General features: G+C 38.6%; 2 protein-coding genes across 18 annotated transcripts in view; both read right to left on the bottom strand.

Annotated features, from left to right (window-relative positions):
* Positions 1 to 917, bottom strand: part of LOC128702254 (uncharacterized) — a 64,142-nt gene extending 63,225 nt beyond the window's left edge. For 4 of the 11 annotated variants that reach the window (XM_070102736.1, XM_070102738.1, XM_070102740.1 and 1 more), the window contains exon 1: positions 50 to 906. In XM_070102736.1, the coding sequence (XP_069958837.1) occupies positions 50 to 143 (94 nt within the window). In that variant the 5' untranslated portion in view covers positions 144 to 906. Of the gene's footprint in view, positions 1 to 49 lie in introns of all 11 variants that reach the window. The other 7 variants (XM_070102746.1, XM_070102744.1, XM_070102745.1 and 4 more) reach the window with 3 other exon arrangements.
* Positions 918 to 4,566: 3,649 nt separating this feature from the next.
* DEF8 (differentially expressed in FDCP 8 homolog) overlaps positions 4,567 to 23,283 on the bottom strand; it is a 41,079-nt gene continuing 22,362 nt past the window's right edge. For 4 of the 7 annotated variants that reach the window (XM_053796207.2, XM_070102735.1, XM_053796212.2 and 1 more), the window contains 5 exons: positions 21,497 to 21,541; positions 17,892 to 17,936; positions 13,248 to 13,489; positions 9,846 to 10,067; positions 4,567 to 6,958 (listed from right to left, as the gene is read on the bottom strand). In XM_053796207.2, the coding sequence (XP_053652182.1) occupies positions 6,767 to 6,958; positions 9,846 to 10,067; positions 13,248 to 13,489; positions 17,892 to 17,936; positions 21,497 to 21,541 (746 nt within the window). In that variant the 3' untranslated portion in view covers positions 4,567 to 6,766. The remainder of the gene's footprint in view (positions 6,959 to 9,845; positions 10,068 to 13,247; positions 13,490 to 17,891; positions 17,937 to 21,496; positions 21,542 to 23,283) is intronic. The other 3 variants (XM_053796209.2, XM_053796210.2, XM_053796211.2) reach the window with 3 other exon arrangements.

Genomic DNA, 23,283 nt, shown 5'->3' with positions numbered 1-23,283 from the left:
TGTGTATATACCTACGAGGGTTAAGGAATATAGACAATCACATAATTACCTGGTATGTGTGCGTGGGTGGTGTACAATGTAGAGAAGACATCCACGAGCAGCAGCAGCACCCCCGCCCACCCACGCCCACCTGACACCATCATTACTCATCACTCACCACAAAATATCCTCATGGGTACTCATATCACTGGTGTATGTCTCATCTCTCCCACTATATACACATGTTAGCGTCCATGCAAGGTTGAACAATTGGTTTTAGTTTAAAATAGATTTTCTCACTCATGCACACATTTTTTTCCCTTTTTTTTTTTTGAGTTGTCAGGATAATGAGTCTGAAAGGTCTATTATGACATTACGAAATATTTGTAACAGCTTATAACGCCTCGTGATAATTATCCAGTGGGTTTTGTAGTTAAAATAGGGTCACTGTTAGAGTAACGAGTGTAAAAACACCTGAAAAATCACGTTACTATGAGTAACATGATGCTGTGACATTATATATACCTATTATATATACTGCCATTATATATACTCCATAGTTATCTATTAGGACTGAAGAAGCCACTTGTGGTGAAATGTTTCCTTTAGTAGATGTCCTGAGCTGTACATAAGTGTATTTTCCCACAAGGTCAACACTTGTATGCTGGTAGGGAAATAATGTGCAAGGACAATTATCACGTTGAAGGGAAGAATGATATAGTAGCACCTCCCTCCTTGGCTGTCACAGGTGCACTGACACATGTTCCTCCCCTCCATCATGATGGCCAGGGTTGCCAAAGGAGATTATAAAATTGCGCTAGACTTTTGCTAAAACGAGCTAAATCTGCATGAAAAGTCGCTTAAAAACGTTTCTTACTCCAGTTGAAGAGACACCCTATGTAACATTTGGGAATCTTTACTGAGGAAACGTTTCGCCAGCCAGTGCCTTTTTCAGTCCAATATAGAGAACAACGGTAGAATATGAAGTAATCAGTCCCTCAGCCTGGAGTTGATATGTTCAGTATCAATCTTGACAAAGAAACGTTCTTGCGATTGTTGAGAAGCTAATATGCATCCATTACTTTTTAAGGATTCCTTTAAAGCCTCTCATATTGCATCAGAACTGCAGTCACACAGCTCAACTAGGTCTAAATAAGTAACCACAATTTCTTGCTTTTGTCTCAGAATAATACCTAATAGTTATACATAATAGGTTCGTTACAGAAATATTACTTTCATCTACCAATATGCTATTAATCAGGGGGGGAGGCCCCTTGGCCTGGTAGGCATAGCTTTCGCTTCACACACTTAGTGTCCATGGTTCAGTCCCCGGCATGGGTGGAAACACTGGGCGTGTTTCGTTACACCTGCTGTCCTGTTCACTTAACAAGTAGGTACCTGGATGTTAGTCGACTGGTGTGGGTGGCATCCTGGGGAACAAGATTTAGGACCCCAATAGAAACAAGACAGACTGTCCCTCGATGACGCACTCCTTTCTTGGGTTATCCTGGGTGGCTAACCCTCCGGGGTTAAAAATCAGAACATCTTATCTAATTTACTATTTCCAATATCAGTTTTCAAGTCATCATTAAAATATCATGCAAGTACATTGTAAACAATTGCTCTACATTTTGCCCCCAATAATGGAAATAAGTCAATCTGTCTGACTTTTTGGGTTATCCTAGACACTTTACACATATGCTGCTATGTATGATAGTCTATGTAACCGTATTTGTGTATACCTGAATAAACTTACTTACTAGCTTTAGGCTCTTACAACCAGAACTGTCAGCAAAATGTTCTTTGCAGTTCACTTAAATGGTTAACTATCCGTAGTGAACAATGTTCAGCAATGAACAAAGACGTATTTCCTTGTTCTTACATCGCTTATTTTTTTTAATTGAATTATGGTTTATCTTTGTGTACTGAATAGTGCATTAGTTTTTTTGTGCTTGTCAGTATTTGTATTTTTGTGCCTTTCATTATCACTTAATTTAGCTGCAATTGAATATCTGCAGTACTTACAAAAATATTTTGTCATCACCCTTTATTTTCCTTCACCATTTTTGGTATCTCCAGTAACTGGACTCAGAAATGTTGAGTATATTTCTTGTTCATAAGGAATAAAGTACAGTGCCAGAGCTCTGAAGGAGTGGAGATATGTTGCAGTTTTTAAACTGTAGTGTTGGCACGCTTTTGGCAAGACAGTGATGGAGTGAATAATGATGAAAGTGTTTTTTCTTTTTTGGGTCACCCTGATTGGGTGGGAAACGGCCGATGTGTGTGTGTAAGAATAGTCAGAGCAAATAGAGAGACAGTAATAATAGTAAGGGTAACGGGTAACACAAGGGAGGATCTAACAAAAGTGGAACTGGTATGAGGGACATTTCACACAGTCACATTATTATTATAATAAAAAAGAAGCGCTAATCACACAGTCACAGGTTCACTTACAGTCCAGGACACTATCACTTACGTGCGTCACGTTCAGTACTTGGTGTGGTCGTGTCTAACCAGACCTTCAGAAAGTTTCCTGGCGAGACTCATTATTAAGCCAAGTTTTACTGTATTTCATTATATTTATTTAGGTTCTTTTTTATTACATATGCATATTTAACTAGATTTCAAAAACATTTAGAACGCTCATAAAGCTCTTAAATTTCGGGATGATTAAACTGCGTCCAATCATATAAAAGCTCGCTAAATCTAGCGCAGTCAACGCTACCTTGGCAACCCTGACCTCTAGCACAGGTAATTGCCCAACATCTCGTACTGCACATTTCATTTTATGTATTTCATTAGGAAGCTTGAAAGAATTGTTTGTAATCATAACCATAATTTTTAAAGGGTGGAGGGGTAACCCAGTGGAAGGCCTCTGTCAGATGACCAAAAGCTCCAGCTGTGGGTCATCATATGACTAAAACCCGCGCCAGGAAACACTTGTCCTGTTACCTGACAGATTTTACCTAACCTAAACCTTGAAGATAAGATAAGATTTCGTTCGAATTTTTAACCCCGGAGGGTTAGCCACCCAGGATAACCCAAGAAAGTCAGTGCATCATCGAGGACTGTCTAACTTATTTCCATTGGGGTCCTTAATCTTGTCCCCCAGGATGCGACCCACACCAGTCGACTAACACCCAGGTACCTATTTGCTGCTAGGTGAACAGGACAACAGGTGTAAGGAAACGTGTCGAAATGTTTCCACCCGCTGGGAATCGAACCCGGGCCCTCCGTGTGTGAAGCGGGAGCTTTAGCCACCAGGCCACCGGGCCACAAGCTGAAGCTGAAATTAAAGCTGGCATTAAGCTTCGCTACGGTTTTTTCCTCCGGTTTTCCTATCTTACAAGAAATACTGTCCCGTAATTTCGTACAGAACTCTCATGTTATTTTTCCGAACCGAAGACTAAGGATAAAATATTGTACTGTAACTCGTGGAAACTAAGTCGTAATAACATATTTGCAAACTCGTATAACCATATGATCAAATCCCACCCATTCTGTGATTTAATTCCCCTCAAGGAAGGTTTCTTGATATTGATGAGGGGCTCTTGATTTAGGGAATTGGATCTGTGCTCCAGTTCCCCGATTATTATAATCAAGGGGAAGGGCTAAACCCGTAGGATTATACAGCGCCTGGGGGGGATGTGGAAGGCATTCAGGCTTAATTTGGGGAACTGGAGAACAGATCCAATTCCCGAAATCAAGAGCCCCTCACCAACATCAAGGAACCTTCCCTGAGGGGTCCCCGAATTAAGCCTGAATGCCTTCCACATCCCCCTCCCCAGGCGCTGTATATTCCTTCGGTTTAGCACTTCCCCTTGATTACAATAATAATAATGTGATTTAATTGTACCGTAATTCCGAACCATTTTAGTACTCTTGAGCAAATGTATTTTCGAAAATAAGTGTACCTAAATAATTATACCTGCTTTAATAATAATTATAATCTTTATTTCTACAAGTATATGATACAACTTATACAAACTTAGAGTAACAATTATCAACCAGTAATATGTGCTAGTCTTACCAGATTTTCAGGCATATAAGGCATACTTTTCTCCCACAAAAAGTATTGGAAAATCACCCTGCGCCTTATATGCTCAAGGTCAGGGTGCGCTTTAGTACGCTTTAGTATACATAAGGGGGATTACCAACAGACCCCTGGCAGTCTTCAAGCTGGCACTGGACAAGCACCTAAAGTCGGTTCCTGATCAGCCGGGCTGTGGCTCGTACGTTGGTTTGCGTGCAGCCAGCAGTAACAGCCTGGTTGATCAGGCTCTGATCCACCAGGAGGCCTGGTCACAGACCGGGCCGCGGGGGCGTTGACCCCCGGAACTCTCTCCAGGTAAACTCCAAGTAACGTTACATTACAACTGCTTGGAAACGTAGTCTTATATATCTCATATGATCATGCACCTTATATGTCAGAAAATATGGTATATCATATTGATATTATAATAATAAACTTTTCTTGGGATTTTATCTTCAGGTAGAGATAATGTCCTAATCAAATCTAACTTAAAAAACTAATGTTTAATTTCAGTCTCAGATTAAATCCTGCAGAAAATGGTACAAAATAACAAGTTGGAAAATGAATGATTTACTTGAAGAAGTTGGTTTACAATTGTCACTTCATGTGTATGACATAGGCCTACTCTCACCTTTAATTCCTGTCATTTTAGTTTTCTCCATGATATACATCGTTACAGATGTCTTATTTAGGCCCATACTCAAAACATTGATATTTTCATTATTATAAAATTTGCAATTGGATATACTGTATACCAATATTTTGTACTACAATAAAATAATTCATAATAAGTAAACAATTTAAAGCTATATTTATTTACTTAAATTGGGAATTTTCACACCTAAATCTGTCATCAAGTCTATCATTAAATGTTTGAAATAATTTCAAGAGCATGGATTTAATAGATCATATGTATTATATCAGATGTTGTCCCTTAACCCTTTCAGGGTTTTGGACGTACTAGTATGGCTTACGCACCAGGGTTTTTGACGTACTAGTACGCCTAAATTCTAGCGCCCTCAAATCTAGTGAGAGAAAGATGGTAGGCCTACATATGAAAGAATGGGTCTATGTGGTCAGTGTGCGCAGTATAAAAAAAACCCTGCAGCACACAGTGCGTAATGAGAAAAAAAAAACTTTGACCATGTTTTTGAATGCAAACAGCGAATTTGCACTGTATTTTCGTATGGTATTTAATTTTGTATTCTAGTTTTCCTGGTCTCATTTTATAGAATGGTAAACATATTACAGAAATTGAGATGATTTTGACTGGTTTTACAAAGAAAAGTATCTTGAAATTGAGCTCAAAGTAGCAGAAATGTTCGATTTTTACCAAAGTTCAAAAGTAAACAAATCATGCTAAGCGTCCAATACACGTCAACTAGTGAGTCTAATAGTCTTTCACAAGTGCGCCAATATTATTTATACCATTTCTACACTAATTCAGTAGTCTGCATAAAAGTAAATCTTCTATTTTTTGTGAGAATAAAAATTCAAAGTGGAAAGCAAAAGAATGTAAGAGGGGCGTGGGGAAGTGACTAATGAACAGAGGAAATGTTATTTTAGTGCCAGGAATGTCTTTCTTGTTTATTCTGGACCCTATTTGGAAATTGGCATCTTTTGAAATTTGTGTGAAATTGGCAAAATTGCTAAATTCTGACCACTGTATTGGATAGTTGAAATCGGTAAATGGTGGTTTCTTGTACTCATTCAATAGAAAAAATGGAGTTCTAGCAAAATGGTTATGATTTTTGTCAACTAGTACACTGGAATTGGCCGAAAATAGGGCTCAAAGTGGGCAAAATCGCCGATGCGTAAACATCGTCGAGACCGCTAACTTTGCGAGAGCATAATTCCGTAAGTTTTCCATCAATTTCATACTTTTGGTGTCATTATGATCGGGAAAAGATTCTCTATGTTTTCATAAGAAATATTTTTTTTTATTTTTTTTTGAAATTTGGGCGACCCTGAGAACAAGTCTGGGAGAGGGCCTGGGGACCCTGAAAGGGTTAACAAATAAACTTGCAGAGAGATGTGGCAAAAATGCATCCCTGCATCTCTCATGTCTACACAGAGCCAGATTAAGATTTTGTAGGCCCCTGGGCTACAGGTACTGTGAGGCCCCTGGGCTACAGGTACTGTGAGGCCCCTGGGCTACAGGTACTGTGAGGCCCCTGGGCTACAGATACTGTGAGGCCCCTAAGCTACAGGTACTGTGAGGCCCCTGGGCTACAGGTACTGTGAGGCCCCTGGGCTACAGATATGGTGAGGCCCCTAAGCTACAGGTACTGTGAGGCCCCTGGGCTACAGGTACTGTGAGGCCCCTGGGCTACAAGTACTGTGAGGCCCCTGGGCTACAGGTACTGTGAGGCCCCTGGGCTACAGGTACTGTGAGGCCCCTGGGTTACAGGTACTGTGAGGCCCCTGGGCTACAGGTACTGTGAGGCCCCTGGGCTTCAGGTACTGTGAGGCCCCTGGGCTATAGGTACTGTGAGGCACCTGGGCTACAGGTACTGTGGGGCCCCCAATATTTTCAAGGGGTAAAAAGTTAAAGATATATTAAATTTATATTTACAAGACTAACCACAATTAAAATTCAAACATTTTCTTTGTGTAATTTCTTGGAAACAAATTTCTCCAAAACATCAGTAAATTGTAAGTTACTGAGAACACCCATGGAGGCCCTCCAGCTGGCGGAGGCCCCTGGGCTGCAGTCCCTAAGCCCATACCTTAATCCAGCCCTGTGTCTACACACTATTTATCATCAGACTCTTGTTTCCGTCTTGCTTCTTGTCGTGCACATTTTGGGCACTTGGTGTTGCGAGTGTAACACAGATGATGGAGGGTGGCCGAACATCCATTACAAACAATTACACCATTATCAAAGGGGAATATAATCTCATTATTGTCACATATTTCACAGATATATCCTTTTCCCTGGCAAACCTGTAGAACAAAATAATATATTTTTAAGAAACTGCACAATGATAAATACTAATGCTAAGATCATAATATACTGTATATTAAATTTATATCATTGTACTAACAAAACATGAGGGAAGATGGGCCACACTTTACAGCATTTCACTAATACAGTGGTACCCCGAGTTATGTACAGCTCCCGACTCGAGCAATTATGTAAGTGTATCATTGTAAGTGCTTTTGTAAGTGTATTTTTGAGACTAATCTAATTTACATTATTCCTTATGGGAACAAATTCATTGGGTAATGGCACTCGAACAGCCTTCTGGAACGAATTATGGCCAAAACTCGGGGTACCACTGTACAGCAATTTTCAATTATACTCATTCTTCATTTACTCAGGCTTCCTACAATAAATATATTCACCACTCACTATAAGCTATGGAAGAAAATATTTTAAAGTATGTAATGTGTCTAGGTAGTAGGTTGGTAGACAGCAACCGCCCAGGGAGGTACTACCATCCTGCCAAGTGAGTGTAAAACAAAAGTCTGTAATTGTTTTACATGATGGTAGGATTGCTGGTGTTTTTTTGTCATAAACATGCAAGATTTCATGAATGTCTTGCTACTTCTACTTACAATTTGGTCACACTACATATGCATGTACAAGCATGTATATCCCCTTACTTATATCTTCTTACTAATTCTTGTTTATTTCCTCATATCTTCATAAAGTGGAACAGAATTCTTCCTCCGTAAGCCATGCGTGTCGTAAGAGGCGACTAAAATGCCAAGAGCAAGGGGTTAGTAACCCCTTCTCCTGTATACATTACTAAATTTATAAAGAGAAACTTTTGTTTTTCTCTTTGGGCCACCCCGCCTCGGTGGGATACAGCCGGTGCATTGAAAGAAGAAAGAATGTAATGTGTGTACTATATATACATTTTTAGGCCTAGCTATATTGTTCACTTAATATATATTAGTGTAAACATGTTACTAGGGTTTTATATGCATTTGAAAGTAAAAATGGCTGTGATTCAATTTACAGCAGTAGCCCAGAACCTAACCTTCTGTATAAGCAGGGCCCTACAGTATCCTGGAACTTAACCTGCTGTATAAGCAAGGCCCTCCTGTACATGTGTATCACTTAGTTGGGCTGATGGAAGGATTGCTGTGGAATAAGTTAATGATCTAATTTTTCCTGCATCAAGTGTTTTTCACATGCAGGATGATAAAAAGCAGAAAAAAATAGTGAGTGGAGACAAGTGATTACTGGGGATTGGACATGACAAGCAAGGTAGAAGATATGAATGAATTTATGAAAACTGGTTAGCAAGACTTTTCTGAAAGTGGAAAGTACAGTAGAGTGCCTAGACTTCCATAGTTGGGAATGTTGCAGTTTGATGGATCACCTGGGTTGTGATGTCGGTGCACTTCTAGAAAGACAGCTCAATAATGAGTGATGGTGCACTGTTTTGTAACTATTCAAAATCATGATTAGAAACCACTGCCAACATTGCCCAGTCCAGTATAGGATGGGTCTAAACCCTTCCTATGAAGTTCATGTCAGCATGATCAGTAGATTAGTGGGTTTGCAAATTCTTATCCTCAGTTAAATTCCCTACAATCCATGAAAATGCTACAATTATTTATTAAAAATTTTCAGATACACAAAAAATATACAGTACATAGTATATATACAGTACATAGCACATATCCTAGGTAGTAGGTTGGTAGACAGCAACTGCCCAGGGAGGTACTACCGTCCTGCCAAGTGAGTGTAAAACGAAAGCCTGTAATTGTTTTACACGATGGTAGGATTGCTGGTGTCCATTTTTCTGTCTCACAAACACACAAGGTTTCAGATATGCCTTGCTACTTCTACTTACACTTAGGTCACACTACACATACATGTACAAGCATATATATGAAGAAAGTTAAGACACTTGTGCAACATCTGGTTATCTTTATTGTAGACGTTTTGCCATCCAGTGGCTTTATCAATACAAATTCTTGGACATAATAAGAAAAACGAAGAACTATATACAAAAGATGAGGTAATCAGTCCCTCGGCCTTGGAGGTGGTGTTTAGAGCACCGTGGTTGTAGAGAATCTCTACAACCACTGTGCTCTAAACACCACCTCCAAGGCCGAGGGACTGATTACCTCATCTTTTGTATATAGTTCTTCGTTTTTCTTATTATGTCCAAGAATTTGTATTGATAAAGCCACTGGATGGCGAAACATCTACAATAAAGATAACCAGATGTTGCACAAGTGTCTTAACTTTCATCTTGTCAGTATTGTATACCAGTCTTGCACAAGCATATATATACACACCCCTCTGGGTTTTCTTCTATTTACTTTCTAGTTCTTGTTCTTGTTTATTTCCTCTTATCTCCATGGGGAAGTGGAACAGAATTCTTCCTCCGTAAGCCATGCGTGTTGTAAGAGGCGACTAAAATGCCGGGAGCAAGGGGCTAGTAACCTTTTCTCCTGTATAAATTACTAAATTTAAAAAGAGAAACTTTCGTTTTTCTTTTTGGGCCACCCTGCCTTAGTGGGATACGGCCGGTGTGTTGAAAGAAAGAAAGAAAGATATACAGCATAAAGTAATATACAGTATATAGTACATGTACATACACTTAGGTGTGATTTTTACAAGAAAAGAATGCATAACTTATTGTGATGTGCCCTTAAACAAGATACCTGGTAGTAAACAAACTGGCACCAATAAATTTATTTCTTAGTCATTGCTATCAGGGAACCATAATTAATGTCCTGTAAGATCCTCTTTAATTTTTAAATAAAAAAATTATCTAGTATAACTAAAAACTACTGTATCTGGCAATATTTTGAGACTAAAAAATATGTGGCTGGTACACCAATAACATATAAGAAAAATCATTACCAAACACTCTTTTTTGATGTGAGATGAGAAGCTGCTATGAACTTTTTTAAGGTACTCCACCAATGCTCCAGAATTAATATCAATTAAATCTTGTAGAGAGTACATGTGTGCATTCTCCACGAAGTGCTGCCGTGCCTCTAACTGTCTAAGCATTCGTGATTCCTGGGCTGTTCGACAGGTGCCCAAGTACTGCTTCATGATGAGCAAGTCTTCTCGGAGTTTCTGAAGAAGGCGAAACATTGGTAAGGTACAGGCTTCCCACTGCTTCAAGTGGTAGATACATTCAGGCAAAACATTGGTAAAGTACAGGCTTCCCCGCTTCATGTGGTAGATACATTCAGGCAAAACATTGGTAAAGTACAGGCTTCCCCGCTTCATGTGGTAGATACATTCAGGCAAAACATTGGTAAAGTACAGGCTTCCCCGCTTCATGTGGTAGATACATTCAGGCAAAACATTGGTAAAGTACAGGCTTCCCCGCTTCATGTGGTAGATACATTCAGGCAAAACATTAGTAAAGTACAGGCTTCCCTGCTTCATGTGGTAGATACATTCAGGCAAAACATTGGTAAAGTACAGGCTTCCCTGCTTCATGTGGTAGATACATTCAGGCAAAACATTGGTAAAGTACAGGCTTCCCTGCTTCATGTGGTAGATACATTCCACTCCCTGGGCAGCTGTATTTCGGTCAATCAGAACTCAATTCTTCATAAGAATCTTTGATACACTTTGCGAGACACATCGATCACATAAAACATATGTAAGTGAAACATACATAATCACTAACAAAGATGGGACATTGCATAATAGTGAATTCACAAAGTGAGCCTGTACACTGTGTGTGCTGGGTTAAGGTGGCCATAAATTATTAATTAATTCATGGGTTAGTGTGAACCCATGTGGGTCATACAACACATCCAAGATGAGAATAGCTCCAATTCCTTAGAGCAGCCTCATGAAGGATAACAAGTGAAGAGAGATGCCTCATGAAGGATAACTGAAGGGAGATGCTTCATGAAGGATAACAAGTGAAGGGAGATGCCTCATGAAGGATAAGTGAACAGAGATGCCTCAAGAAGGATAAGTGAACAGAGATGCCTCATGAAGGATAACAATTGAAGAGAGATGCCTCATGAAGGATAACAAGTGAAGAGAGATGCCTCATGAAGGATAAGTGAAGAGAGATGCCTCATGAAGGATAACAAGTGAAGGGAGATGCCTCATGAAGGATAACAAGTGAAGGGAGATGCCTCATGAAGGATAACAAGTGAAGAGAGATGCCTCATGAAGGATAACAATTGAAGAGAGATGCCTCATGAAGGATAACAAGTGAAGAGAGATGCCTCATGAAGGATAACAAGTGAAGAGAGATGCCTCATGAAGGATAACAAGTGAAGAGAGATGCCTCATGAAGGATAACAAGTGAAGAGAGAAGCCTCATGAAGGATAACAAGTGAAGAGAGATGCCTCATGAAGGATAACAAGTGAAGAGAGATGCCTCATGAAGGATAAGTGAAGGGAGATGCCTCATGAAGGGTAACAAGTGAAGAGAGATGCCTCATGAAGGGTAACAAGTGAAGAGAGATGCCTCATGAAGGATAAAAAGTGAAGGGAGATGCCCCACAAAGGGTAATGTGCAAAGGGAGATGCCCCATGAAGGGTGATGTGCAAAGGGAGATGCCCCATGAAGGGTAATATGCAAAGGGAGATGCTCCATTATTACAAAAACACTAATTGGGTTTTACATTAGTGTTAGTAATATAAAAGTTCGGGATACATATATACACATTAAATTAATCTTTAATATTATATAGGTGAGCGCTTCCTCTAACGCCAGTAGATATATATAATAAGACGGTCAGACAAATACTCTACTGCCAGTAGATGTCTACCATAAGGTGTTCTGGTAGTTACTGCTTAGATGCGTACCGTGAGGTGTTCAGGTACTTACTGCTTCTAAAGCCGGCTCAGCAGTCCCCACATTGGGTTTGATGACGTACCCAGTGGTACTGCCGGCCGGCAGGTTAACTATTTAACCGCTAGTTTGGCAGGGGACCGTAACACCCATGAAGGGTAATGTGCAAAGGGAGATGCCCCATGAAGGGTAATGAGTGAAGGGAGAGGCCTCATGAAGGATAACAAGTGAAGAGAGATGCCTCATGAAGGATAACAAGTGAAGGGAGATGCCCCATGAAGGATAACAAGTGAAGGGAGATGCCCCATGAAGGGTAATGAGTGAAGGGAGATGCCTCATGAAGGATAACAATTGAAGAGAGATGCCTCATGAAGGATAACAAGTGAAGGAAGATGCCCCATGAAGGGTAACAAGTGAAGGGAGATGTCCCATGAAGGGTAACAAGTGAAGGGAGATGCCCCATGAAGGGTAACAAGTGAAAGGAGATGCCCATGAAGGGTAATGTGCAAAGGGAGATGCCCCATGAAGAGTAATGTGCAAAGGGAGATGCCCCATGAAGGGTAATGAGTGAAGGGAGATGCCCCATGAAGGGTAATGAGTGAAGGGAGATCCCCCATGAAGGGTAATGAGTGAAGGGAGATGCCCCATGAAGGGTAACAAGTGAAAGGAGATGCCCATGAAGGGTAATGTGCAAAGGGAGATGCCCCATGAAGAGTAATGTGCAAAGGGAGATGCCCCATGAAGGGTAATGAGTGAAGGGAGATGCCCCATGAAGGGTAACAAGTGAAGGGAGATGCCCTATCTAGGGTAACAAGTGAAGGGAGATACCCCATGAAGGGTAATGAGTGAAGGGAGATGCCCCCATGAAGTCTAACAAGTGAAGGGAGATGCCCCCATGAAGGGTAACAAGTGAAGGGAGATGCCCTATCTAGGGTAACAAGTGAAGGGAGATACCCCATGAAGGGTAATGAGTGAAGGGAGATGCCCCCATGAAGTCTAACAAGTGAAGGGAGATGCCCCCATGAAGGGTAACAAGTGAAGGGAGATGCCCTATCTAGGGTAACAAGTGAAGGGAGATACCCCATGAAGGGTAATGAGTGAAGGGAGATGCCCCCATGAAGTCTAACAAGTGAAGGGAGATGCCCCCATGAAGGGTAACAAGTGAAGGGAGATGCTCTTCTCTCTGAGTTGATCTTCATGTGACAACTAAAGATGAGTTATTATATATTAATGATACACAAATCTTCCAACTTCTCCAGTATTATTCTTTGTATTGTACTGATCAAGTCACTGGCTGCCAAAACAACTTCATAAAGATACACAAGCCACAGAACGGGTGGGATTCGAACCACATCCAATCCGTGGTTAGTTTGCAATCGTATTAATATGATTTCGTGAGTAAAGACACACAAATGTACATTTCTCTTATTCATCTAAAACTGAGCTATTTATCACTGAAAATATATTTTATCCAACCAAACTCCTACCTTCACAGAGATGAGTTCCTCAACAAATTTGAAGAGGTGAGGATTGAGTTTCTCTAAATGAAGTACTGATTTATTCTTCATCAGTAAGAGGAACTGTTTGGCCTGCCTGCTCACAACACATTCATCATAGTCCCAGTTATGTATCACTCTTGCTGGCAGTACCATTCGAGAGTTCCAGTGGCAGGCAGGGCAGTAGTAGAGGCCAGTGTAATCACAGCGTCTCGGCTCACACCAAGCATTCTCTGTTAAAATGTAAACAGTTATAAAGCAGGAATCTTGTAATATTAAAATATTATGTAATATCACTGACCAGAAAAGCACTACAGTTGTTATCACAAATATATGTGTACTCTTGTATAATAATTTTCTGAAGATCATACAGATTTATTCTGAAATAATTGAGTAATATCTTTGATAATAAATTCACAACATTTACTGTCCAAAATTTATGACTAATTACTCTCATCTCTTAAGATTATAAAGATTTGCAAAGCTTTCTTTCCTTCTTTACACAAAATCAACAAACTATATAATTTATACATCATAAACATGGCATACTGTATAATAAAAAAAATTACCAACATTTAAAGCAGAACTAATTGTCAATGCACACTAAATTTCTTAATTAATTATTATTAGTATTATATTCATGAATGAGGGGAGCTCTAAACCTGTAGAGGGTCATAAAGCTCTTGGGGATGAGAGACAATCAGGATCAACCCAATACCCTGGATCAAGAGCCCCTCAATGGGACCAAGGCACCTTCCCAGAGAAACTTATTTAACCACATTTTTAACATATCTTCAAAAATGCAAATAAACAAATTGCCATGCAAAAATTTTAAATATAACTTAAAAACTAAAAGCTAGTATGCAAGGTGAAGCTATTCCAGTACATGCGTAGCTAAATAAATTCAGAAGCAGCCCATCTTTTCTCACCAATATTTTGGTAATGTAGCTTAAGCAAACAAAGAAGAGATGCATGCTGAACTCAAGAGCTGAAAACCTCAACTTAACAATGGATAAGTTCACAGTTTTTGACACCAACACTTACCACTCTACACAGTTCTCTTAACAGTAAAAGTCTTGATACTGTTTCTCAAACAATTCACAACTAACCCAGACATTCAAGATGAAATTTGAAACTGTTTCAGGGAGTCCTGGACCATGATAAAGCTGAGATAGTGGTTCAAGTTAGACTAAATGCTATTTAGTTTAATCTCCAATCTGTGGGTTAGTTGTGAAGTTCTTCCTATAGCACAGTATTTAGTTTTTACATTACCATAATGACAATTGAAGCCAATATCAACACCTGATTCTCTCTCTCTCTCTGATCATACCAAGTTATTTTACTGGTAGACAACAACTTGGTCATATCAACACTGATTTATTTATTTTTACAGGTGTAAACCTTCTTAGATTATGAGTTTAACAATTTCGTAATCAAAGTCATTGGTCTTAAATGTTATATTTCAGCTAAACAGTTTGTAATGGTCAAATAAAAGGCTATTTATTTTCATATACACAGAGTACATAAATTAACAGTACTGCATTTCCCCCTCTTTATTCAAATTTGGTATCATGCAATGTTCTGTTCACTGGTAAATCCATATATGCAATATACATTTGCCTTATGCAATCAATGCTGTTCACAGTGTTAAAGATTCTTATTATGCAGAATTAAATGTTATAGCTGATTGAGCTTAATGCAACTGCCATGGGCCTGGAATGCATGTTTAGTATAAAATGAGAACACTATACTACCATGCAGATTCATTATAAAATTCATAGTAATCTGAACTACTCTTTATGTTCCAAACCACTTCATTAGCCCTTCTGGATAATACTTTTAGTTACACCATGCCTCTTACTAATCTCCAAACTACGAATTCTCTGCATAATTCTCACACGTGCCTTCAGACGTGATATCTCCACTGCCTTCTAGTAAAACACACAAGCAGCAGAACAAATCATTATTGGGGCAACATTTTGCTTTACACAGATAAAGTCCTGCACAAAGGAAAAAACTGTCCCAGTAAAAGACTGTTGTGTAACATGTGCCTCTGTCTTCACACAATACTTGTCGGCAATACACCATTTCATCCATTTGGTGAACCAATTGGCATGGTTTACCTGGAGAGGGGTTCAGGGGTCAATGCCCCCATGGCTTGGCCTGAGACCAGGCCTCGTGGCGGGTCAGGGTCTGATCAACCAGGCTGTTGCTGCTGGCCGCACGCAAACTGATGTACGAACCACAGCCCAGCTGGTCAGGTACTGACTTTAGGTGCCTGTCCAGTGCCTTCTTGAGGACAGTCAGGGATCCATTGGTAATCCCCCTTATGTATGCTGGGAGGCAGTTGAACAGTCTTGGGCCCCAGACACTTATTGTGTTGTCTTTCATTGTACTCATGGAGCCCCTGCTTTTCATTGGGGGAATGTTGCATCGTCTGCCGAGTCTTTTGCTTTCATAGGGAGTGATTTTTGTGTGCAAGTTTGGTACTAATCCCTCTAGGATTTTCCAAGTGTATATTATCATGTATCTCTCTTGCCTGCACTCCAGGGAATACAAATCAAGGGCCTTCAACCATTCCCAGTAAATTAGGTGCCTTATTGTACTTATGTGTGCCATGAAAGTTCTTTGCACACTCTCCAGGTCAGCAATTTCACCTGCCTTGAAGGGGGCAGTTAGTGTACAGCAGTATTCCAGCCTAGAGAGAACAAGTGATTTGAAGAGGATCATCATGGGCTTGGGCTTGGCATCCCTAGTTTTGAAGGTTCTCATTATCCATCCTATCTTTTTCCTAGCTGATGCGGTAGATACATTGTTGTGGTCTTTGAAGGCAAGATCCTCTGACATTATCACTCCCAGGTCCTTCACATTACTTTTTGCTCTACTGTATGATTAGAATTTGTCGTATACCCTGATACAGTTTTAATTTCCTCAAGTTTTCCATATCTGAGTAGTTGAAATTTCCACTTCATGGTACCTAAGAAAATTGTGCATCATCCCTTACTTACATATGATTCAAATCTTTTTACATTTGCAAAAAACATAAGCATATCAGAGTTCCAAAGAGTGTGAGAAGTGATGGTGTGCTCTTTGGTGAACAGGACAGTCTCAAAAAAAAAAAAAAATCAATAAAAGATTCAGTAGAATTTCTCTGGGTCAACATAACAACTAATGCTCATTAATAACCCACATGGAGACAGAGTCTCAGGAGATTGATTGATCTGTATATTTTGACCCCCTTCTGGGATCCTCTTCAGCATCTGCTGAAGAGGACCCCAAAAGAGGGTCAAAATATATAGCTCAATCAATCTCCTGAGTTTCTATCTCCATGTGGTTTATTATTGAACACTGATAAGTGTTCACTACACTTTAGTTATTCATAACCCTAATGTTTACATTGCTTTCTTCATACCAAAGATATATTTGATTAATGAGTTTCTGAAATTTCTCAGTTACAATCTCTGGTAATAATGGTAGAAATACCGACAAAATGTTAGGTAAAAGAACACAGATGCATCTAACGTGACATTTTATCGTGGCAACATTTCGTTCTTCAGGAGCTCTGGCAAAGTTCCTGGAAAACGAAACATTGCCACAATAAAATGTCATTGGTTGCATCTGTGGCCTTTTACCTGACATTTACAATCTTTCCTAAAATAATCTTTGTCCTTACTGTCTCGTATAGTTTTGTGAATATGTGTAGAATCCAATATCATTCATAAAGGTGTTCACAGGCATTGTATACACTCATAATCTAACATTACATCTGTAAAATATTATCAATCAAAAATTCAGATTATATAATGTAAGGCAGGATGACAAATCGGTTATTGTTAAAAGAATGCTATGTTCTTGTTTTGTTGAAAATTATCTAACACCATAGCATACCTCAGTGACTTAAATTTTAGACAAAATGTAAAAATTAAAGTGCATTAGATGGCATGGCAGTACACGCACAAGGACCCACACATATACATGCACCTCCATGTGTATTTTGTGAAGAATTCTACAACTAATCTAACCTGTGTATGGGTCAAAGGGAATAGGAGGGCCCAGCATATACAGCACCTCTTTCCAGTGTTCCATGTTTTCACTGGCTTCAAATTGAGCCATTGTTCATTATGTTTCACCTGCCAGCAATTTTCACCGGTGGGTGGAACACTAGTTCAACTGAAGGCCAACAAAAACGTGGAACATCAAAAAGAGGCGCTGTATATGTGGAGACCCTTCTGTACATGAATAGTAGTAGTAAAATAAGAGGAGAAAAAGCAAGAAAAAATTGTAAAATAAGAGGAGAAAAAGCAAGAAAAAATTATGAAAGCTGTAATATAAGTACATAAGCAGGAGCAGACACTGCCAGCTTATATCCCCAATAAGTTAAGGCACACATCTAACAGTCCCACATTTTATCTACACAAAACTGACAATTTACATTATATACTAAAACAGCATGTGAATATTTGTAAATTTATATTTACTATATTTAGTAAAAATTTAAATATACTCTAGTATAACAGTACTCTAAAGCCTACATCAACCAGTGTTTACAAGATATTAGACTTGTTGAAAATTGCTCAAGCCTTGGAAGAGATTGCAGTCACAGAGATAAATTATACATCACTTAAGAGTTTATACCTTTCTTGAAGGGGTCACCAAAGCATGAAACACCCCTTGGATGGGCTAAAACATAAAACACACTCATTAGTAACACAAACATATCAAAAATCATTATACAATGGGGAGTACCACAAGGTACAATGGTAAAATTAACAAGCTATAAAAAATAATGGCTTAAATATCAATAAAATTCTTAAGTACATCATATTTGAATACATTTATGATATGCTATTAAGTATATTTTATGAGCAATATAACAGCATTGTATTAAAATTACAAATCTGAAATATTATTTACAAGTTCACTTAGGCCTGCCATTAAGCCTGTAAAAATGCTGATACCTCCAATTATTTAAAGCTCACATTATGACTTCACAGAACACTTACACAAAGCATTAGGAAAACTTCATAGGTATACCTATTTTTTTGGAAGCACTCCTCCTCTAATAAAACCAAATTAAATATTTACAGACATTTGCAAATACCTAGGTAGTAGGTTGGTAGACAGCAACCGCCCAGGGAGGTACTACCGTCCTGCCAAGTGAGTGTAAAACGAAAGCCTGTAATTGTTTTACATGATGGTAGGATTGCTGGTGTCCTTTTTTCTGTCTCATGACCATGCAAGATTTCAGGTACGTCTTGCTACTTCTACTTACACTTAGGTCACGCTACACATACATGTACAAGCATATATATACACATCCCTCTGGGTTTTCTTCTACTGTATTTTCTTTCTAGTTCTTATTCTTGTTTATTTCCCCTTATCTCCATGGGGAAGTGGAACAGAATTCTTCCTCCGTAAGCCATGCGTGTTGTAAGAGGCGACTAAAATGCCGGGAGCAAGGGGCTAGTAACCTCTTTTCCTGTATATATTACTAAATGTAAAAGGAGAAACTTTCGTTTTCCTTTTGGGCCACCCCGCCTCGGTGGGACACAGCCGGTGTGTTGAAAGAAAGAAGAAAGGATTTGCAAATACCTAGGTAGTAGGTTGGTAGACAGCAACTGCCCAGGGACGTACTACCGTCCTGCCAAGTGAGTGTAAAACGAAAGCCTGTAATTGTTTTACATGATGGTAGGATTGCTGGTGTCCTTTTTTCTGTCTCATGAACATGCAAGATTTCAGGTACGTCTTGCTACTTCTACTTACACTTAGGTCACACTACACGTACATGTACAAGCACACCCCTTTGGGTTTTCTTCTATTTTCTTTCTAGTTCTTGTTCTTGTTTATTTCCTCTTATCTCCATGGGGAAGTGGAACAGAATTCTTCCTCCGTAAGCCATGCGTGTTGTAAGAGGCGACTAAAATGCCGGGAGCAAGGGACTAGTAACCCCTTCTCCCATATAAATTACTAAATTTAAAAAGAGAAACTTTCGTTTTTCTTTTTGGGTCACCCTGCCTTGGTGGGATACGGCCAGTTTGTTGAAAAAAAAAAAAAAAAAAAAAAAAATTGCAAATACCTAGGTAGTAGGTTGGTAGACAGCAACTGCCCAGGGACGTACTACCGTCCTGCCAAGTGAGTGTAAAACGAAAGCCTGTAATTGTTTTACATGATGGTAGGATTGCTGGTGTCCTTTTTTCTGTCTCATGAACATGCAAGATTTCAGGTACGTCTTGCTACTTCTACTTACACTTAGGTCACACTACACATACATGTACAAGCATATATATACATACCCCTCTGGGTTTTCTTCTATTTTCTTTCTAGTTCTTGTTCTTGTTTATTTCCTCTTATCTCCATGGGGAGGTGGAACAGAATTCTTCCTCCGTAAGCCATGCGTGTTGTAAGGGGCGACTAAAATGCCGGGAGCAAGGGGCTAGTAACCCCTTCTCCTGTATATATTACTAAATGTAAAAGGAGAAACTTTCGTTTTTCCTTTTGGGCCACCCCACCTCGGTGGGATACGGCTGGTTTGTTGAAAGAAAGATTTGCAAATATAACTAATAATTCTACTTTTCCACTACACTTCAGTGCTACTTGGAAGTCTTCATGACTTGCTCCACATAAACACTATCTTTTGTCCTTACTTGTGGCTGCACGCCAGTGAAGGAAGCCAAGTGCTTCACCAGACACTAAATCTGTAGCCTTGTGTCAAAGACACAATTATTTAAGCATCAACACAGTTTGTAAGATGCTCTTAATGAGCCACTGAGAAAAAAGTTTCCTCAGGAGTCATACATTCTCATCTTGTAAGGAGTAATTTCAGTTTGCAGATTTGCAACCAGTCTGTGTGCTGTATGGCGTATAATTTTACACAAAGACATTTGGTAACTTTCAAAATTTTTTTATTTTGTAGTGTGCTCATGACACACTCGAGAATCTCAACTGTTCAGGTCCCACCATGCTAGGATGGTAATTTCCCACAAAGAGAAGACTTCAAAGATACCAAACATATAAACATAATAATGGTATACAATACTGACAAAGATACCTAACTGCAACAGTTAGGTATCTTTATTCTGAAATGTTTCACCTACACAAGAGGCTTCTTTAGTCGAATACATAGTAGGCAGCAGAAGCCTACTCTTCAGGCGAAACATTTCAGAATAAAGATGCCTAACTGTTGCACGTATATCTTACTTATCAAGATACATTAACAATGGAAGACCACAGAAGGTAAAAAGCTTCCATCCCAATATTTGTTGCAGATTAGAAGTTTCTCAGCTCACTGTAAACCCTAACATATGCATTTTTTCTTCTTACAACTTGATCTGCCATTATACATCCAGAACCCTTGTTGATGTTGAGTGCACAATGACTAATAAGAAACTTAATCAAATTTCCTTAGGTGTCAAACTCTTAAATTCTCATTACTGAGGCAAACTAGTAGCTACCTATGCTAGCCACAACCTATCCTAGGCACACCCTATACTTGCCACTGTCTATACTAGCAACTATTTGTGCTAGCCACTACATTATAACACACTCAAACCAACATCCATCAGCCCACAACATACAATTTGCTAAACCTAATCTTATTGCTGGTACACAATAATTAGTACACACTACTGAATATACATTATTGTAAAGAATCTACGATAATTTTTATATACAACTGCTCTAAATTAAAGCTTATTATAAAGGACCTTAATTGTATACTGTAGCTGTATAGTAAAAGAAATAAAGGTATTAACTGTTATATAGTAGAATCCTCTTAACCAGTGTTTACTATGCTATTTATAAACTCATAATAAATGTATTCTTGCAATCTTTTTGAAAAAAAAAAAAGAAGAAACTAGTGGAAGTTTAGATGTATTAATACTATTTAGTTAAACTTTGATGACAAAAATCTATAGAGATTCGGATTATCTTCAAAAATGTAATTAATATAATTAGACCACAATGAAAGAGAAACACTATTTTAAGTGTTTTGTGACTTATCAATTACATTCTCAACAAAATTAATGGAGTATAACACTGTGTTCCTCAAAAATGCAAATGACACATTATAAAAGTGATTGAAATATTTGTTTTTAGCTTTTCACCGAAGTTGAACAGCACATTAAAATATTACGTAAATTCTTTGAGCTTGTTGCATTAATCAATTTAAGATAAGAAGAGAATTCTATTATTGCATAATACCTCTATTGTCCTACTACACTGCAAGTACTGAGCTGGAATACCTTTCGATTTCAATTTCCTTCCACTTTTTGTTATTATATTGTATTCTGAAAAAAATTAAAGTGCAAAATTAGATAACCACACCAATATTCTTTAAGTAACAAAAAAAAGAAGTACACATGCAAAATGCAGACTTATGTAGCGACTCTGGCCGAAGACCACTATGTACTGTATCTCTATAAGCAATTCAATAAGTTAAAAGAACTGGGAAATTAATTATGCACACCACACTGGAGGTACAGTAAAAAACTAAATCAGGGAATGAAATCAAATAAAAGCAAATTAAGTGACAACAAAACCCTCCACTTTTAGATACCGGGAAGTTAGTACACAACAACAAGAATAGATGGAGATGCAATGTACCTATTGTTAACTGTTCATTCCACTTCTTTACCATTTTAATATCAATGCTTACATCTTATACATGAACAAATTTACCTAAGATGGGAAATATTGAAGAAATGTTAGAAGCAAAAAAATATAATAGAGTATATATCTATGAAAGTATTACCAGTCACAAGAAAAACAACACTTCTGCAAATCCCAACTTAATTCTAAGTACTGTATGATATTCTATTTTTTTTTTTTGTTAACGTAATGGCCATATCCCATCAAGGCAGGGTGACCTATAAAGAAAAGCGAAAGTTTTTCCTTTTACATTTAGTAATTCCTACAGGAGAAGGGGTTACTAGCTCCTCTAAGTTTGATCTATTAATTCAAATACATTTAATACTGGTACACAAACTGCATATTTTTTTAGTTAAATGGATATTAGCTAAATAATATAAAAGTATCACAGGCCAAATGTTCAATATATAACATCACTGTTTCAGAAAGTATCCGGAGTTCATCCTACACAAATTAGAATGTAACAAGACTGAACTGAAAGAGTCCTCCACACCTGGTGATCTAAAAGCTGAAAGTTTTGCTGCATCAAAATAAAATATTTAAACATGCAGTTCACTCAAGCTGAAAAAAATCAGAAAAAACATATACTAAATAATCATTTAACACATTTGAGAGCCTTAGCAAGAATTTCATAAAAAAAACTGTAGCTACAAATGACAAGGAGCATAAATAAATAATATACGATAAGTCAGAATGATAACAAATTCCCACTAAAGGCAGCACACTCTACCAATACAGTGGACCCCGGCCTAACGATATTATTTCAATCCAGAAGTCTGTTTGGGTGCCGTTATAGACCGAATTTTTTCCTGATCAGCCGGGCTGTGGCTCGTATGTTGGTTTGCGTGCAGCCAGCAGCAACAGCCTGGTTGATCAGGCGCTGATCCACCAGGAGGCCTGGTCACAGACCGGGCCGCGGGGGCGTTGACCCCCGGAACTCTCTCCAGATTCAACTCCAGATTCATAAGGAATATTGTGAATTAGATTAGTCCATTTCAGACCCCCAAAAATACACTTACAAAAGCACTTACAAAAATACACTTACATAATTGGTCGAGTTGGGAGCTGATCATTAGGCGGGGGTCCACTGTATTCAAAACTCTGAACCTACTCACCATACAAAACATCCATACTTATTATTGTACCTACTACATACATGGAACACTTAACTCGGATATAAACCCCCCCATCAAATGTCTCCTTACCGACCTCAACAGAACACATGACAATAACACAAGACACAGATCATTCTTTGATATTCCTCGTGTCCAACTCACATTATGCAAAAACTCAATGCACATAAAAGGCCCAAAAATCTGGAATTCATTACCTGTGAATATAAAAGAAACACTGTCTGTTTATAAATTCAAGTCTCCTCTTA

This window comes from Cherax quadricarinatus, chromosome 83 (genome assembly GCF_038502225.1).
Source record: "Cherax quadricarinatus isolate ZL_2023a chromosome 83, ASM3850222v1, whole genome shotgun sequence".
In the NCBI taxonomy this organism is placed as follows: domain Eukaryota; kingdom Metazoa; phylum Arthropoda; class Malacostraca; order Decapoda; family Parastacidae; genus Cherax; species Cherax quadricarinatus.
The sequence above is the reverse complement of the archived record's forward strand: the minus strand, read 5'-3'. Positions and strand labels throughout refer to the sequence as shown.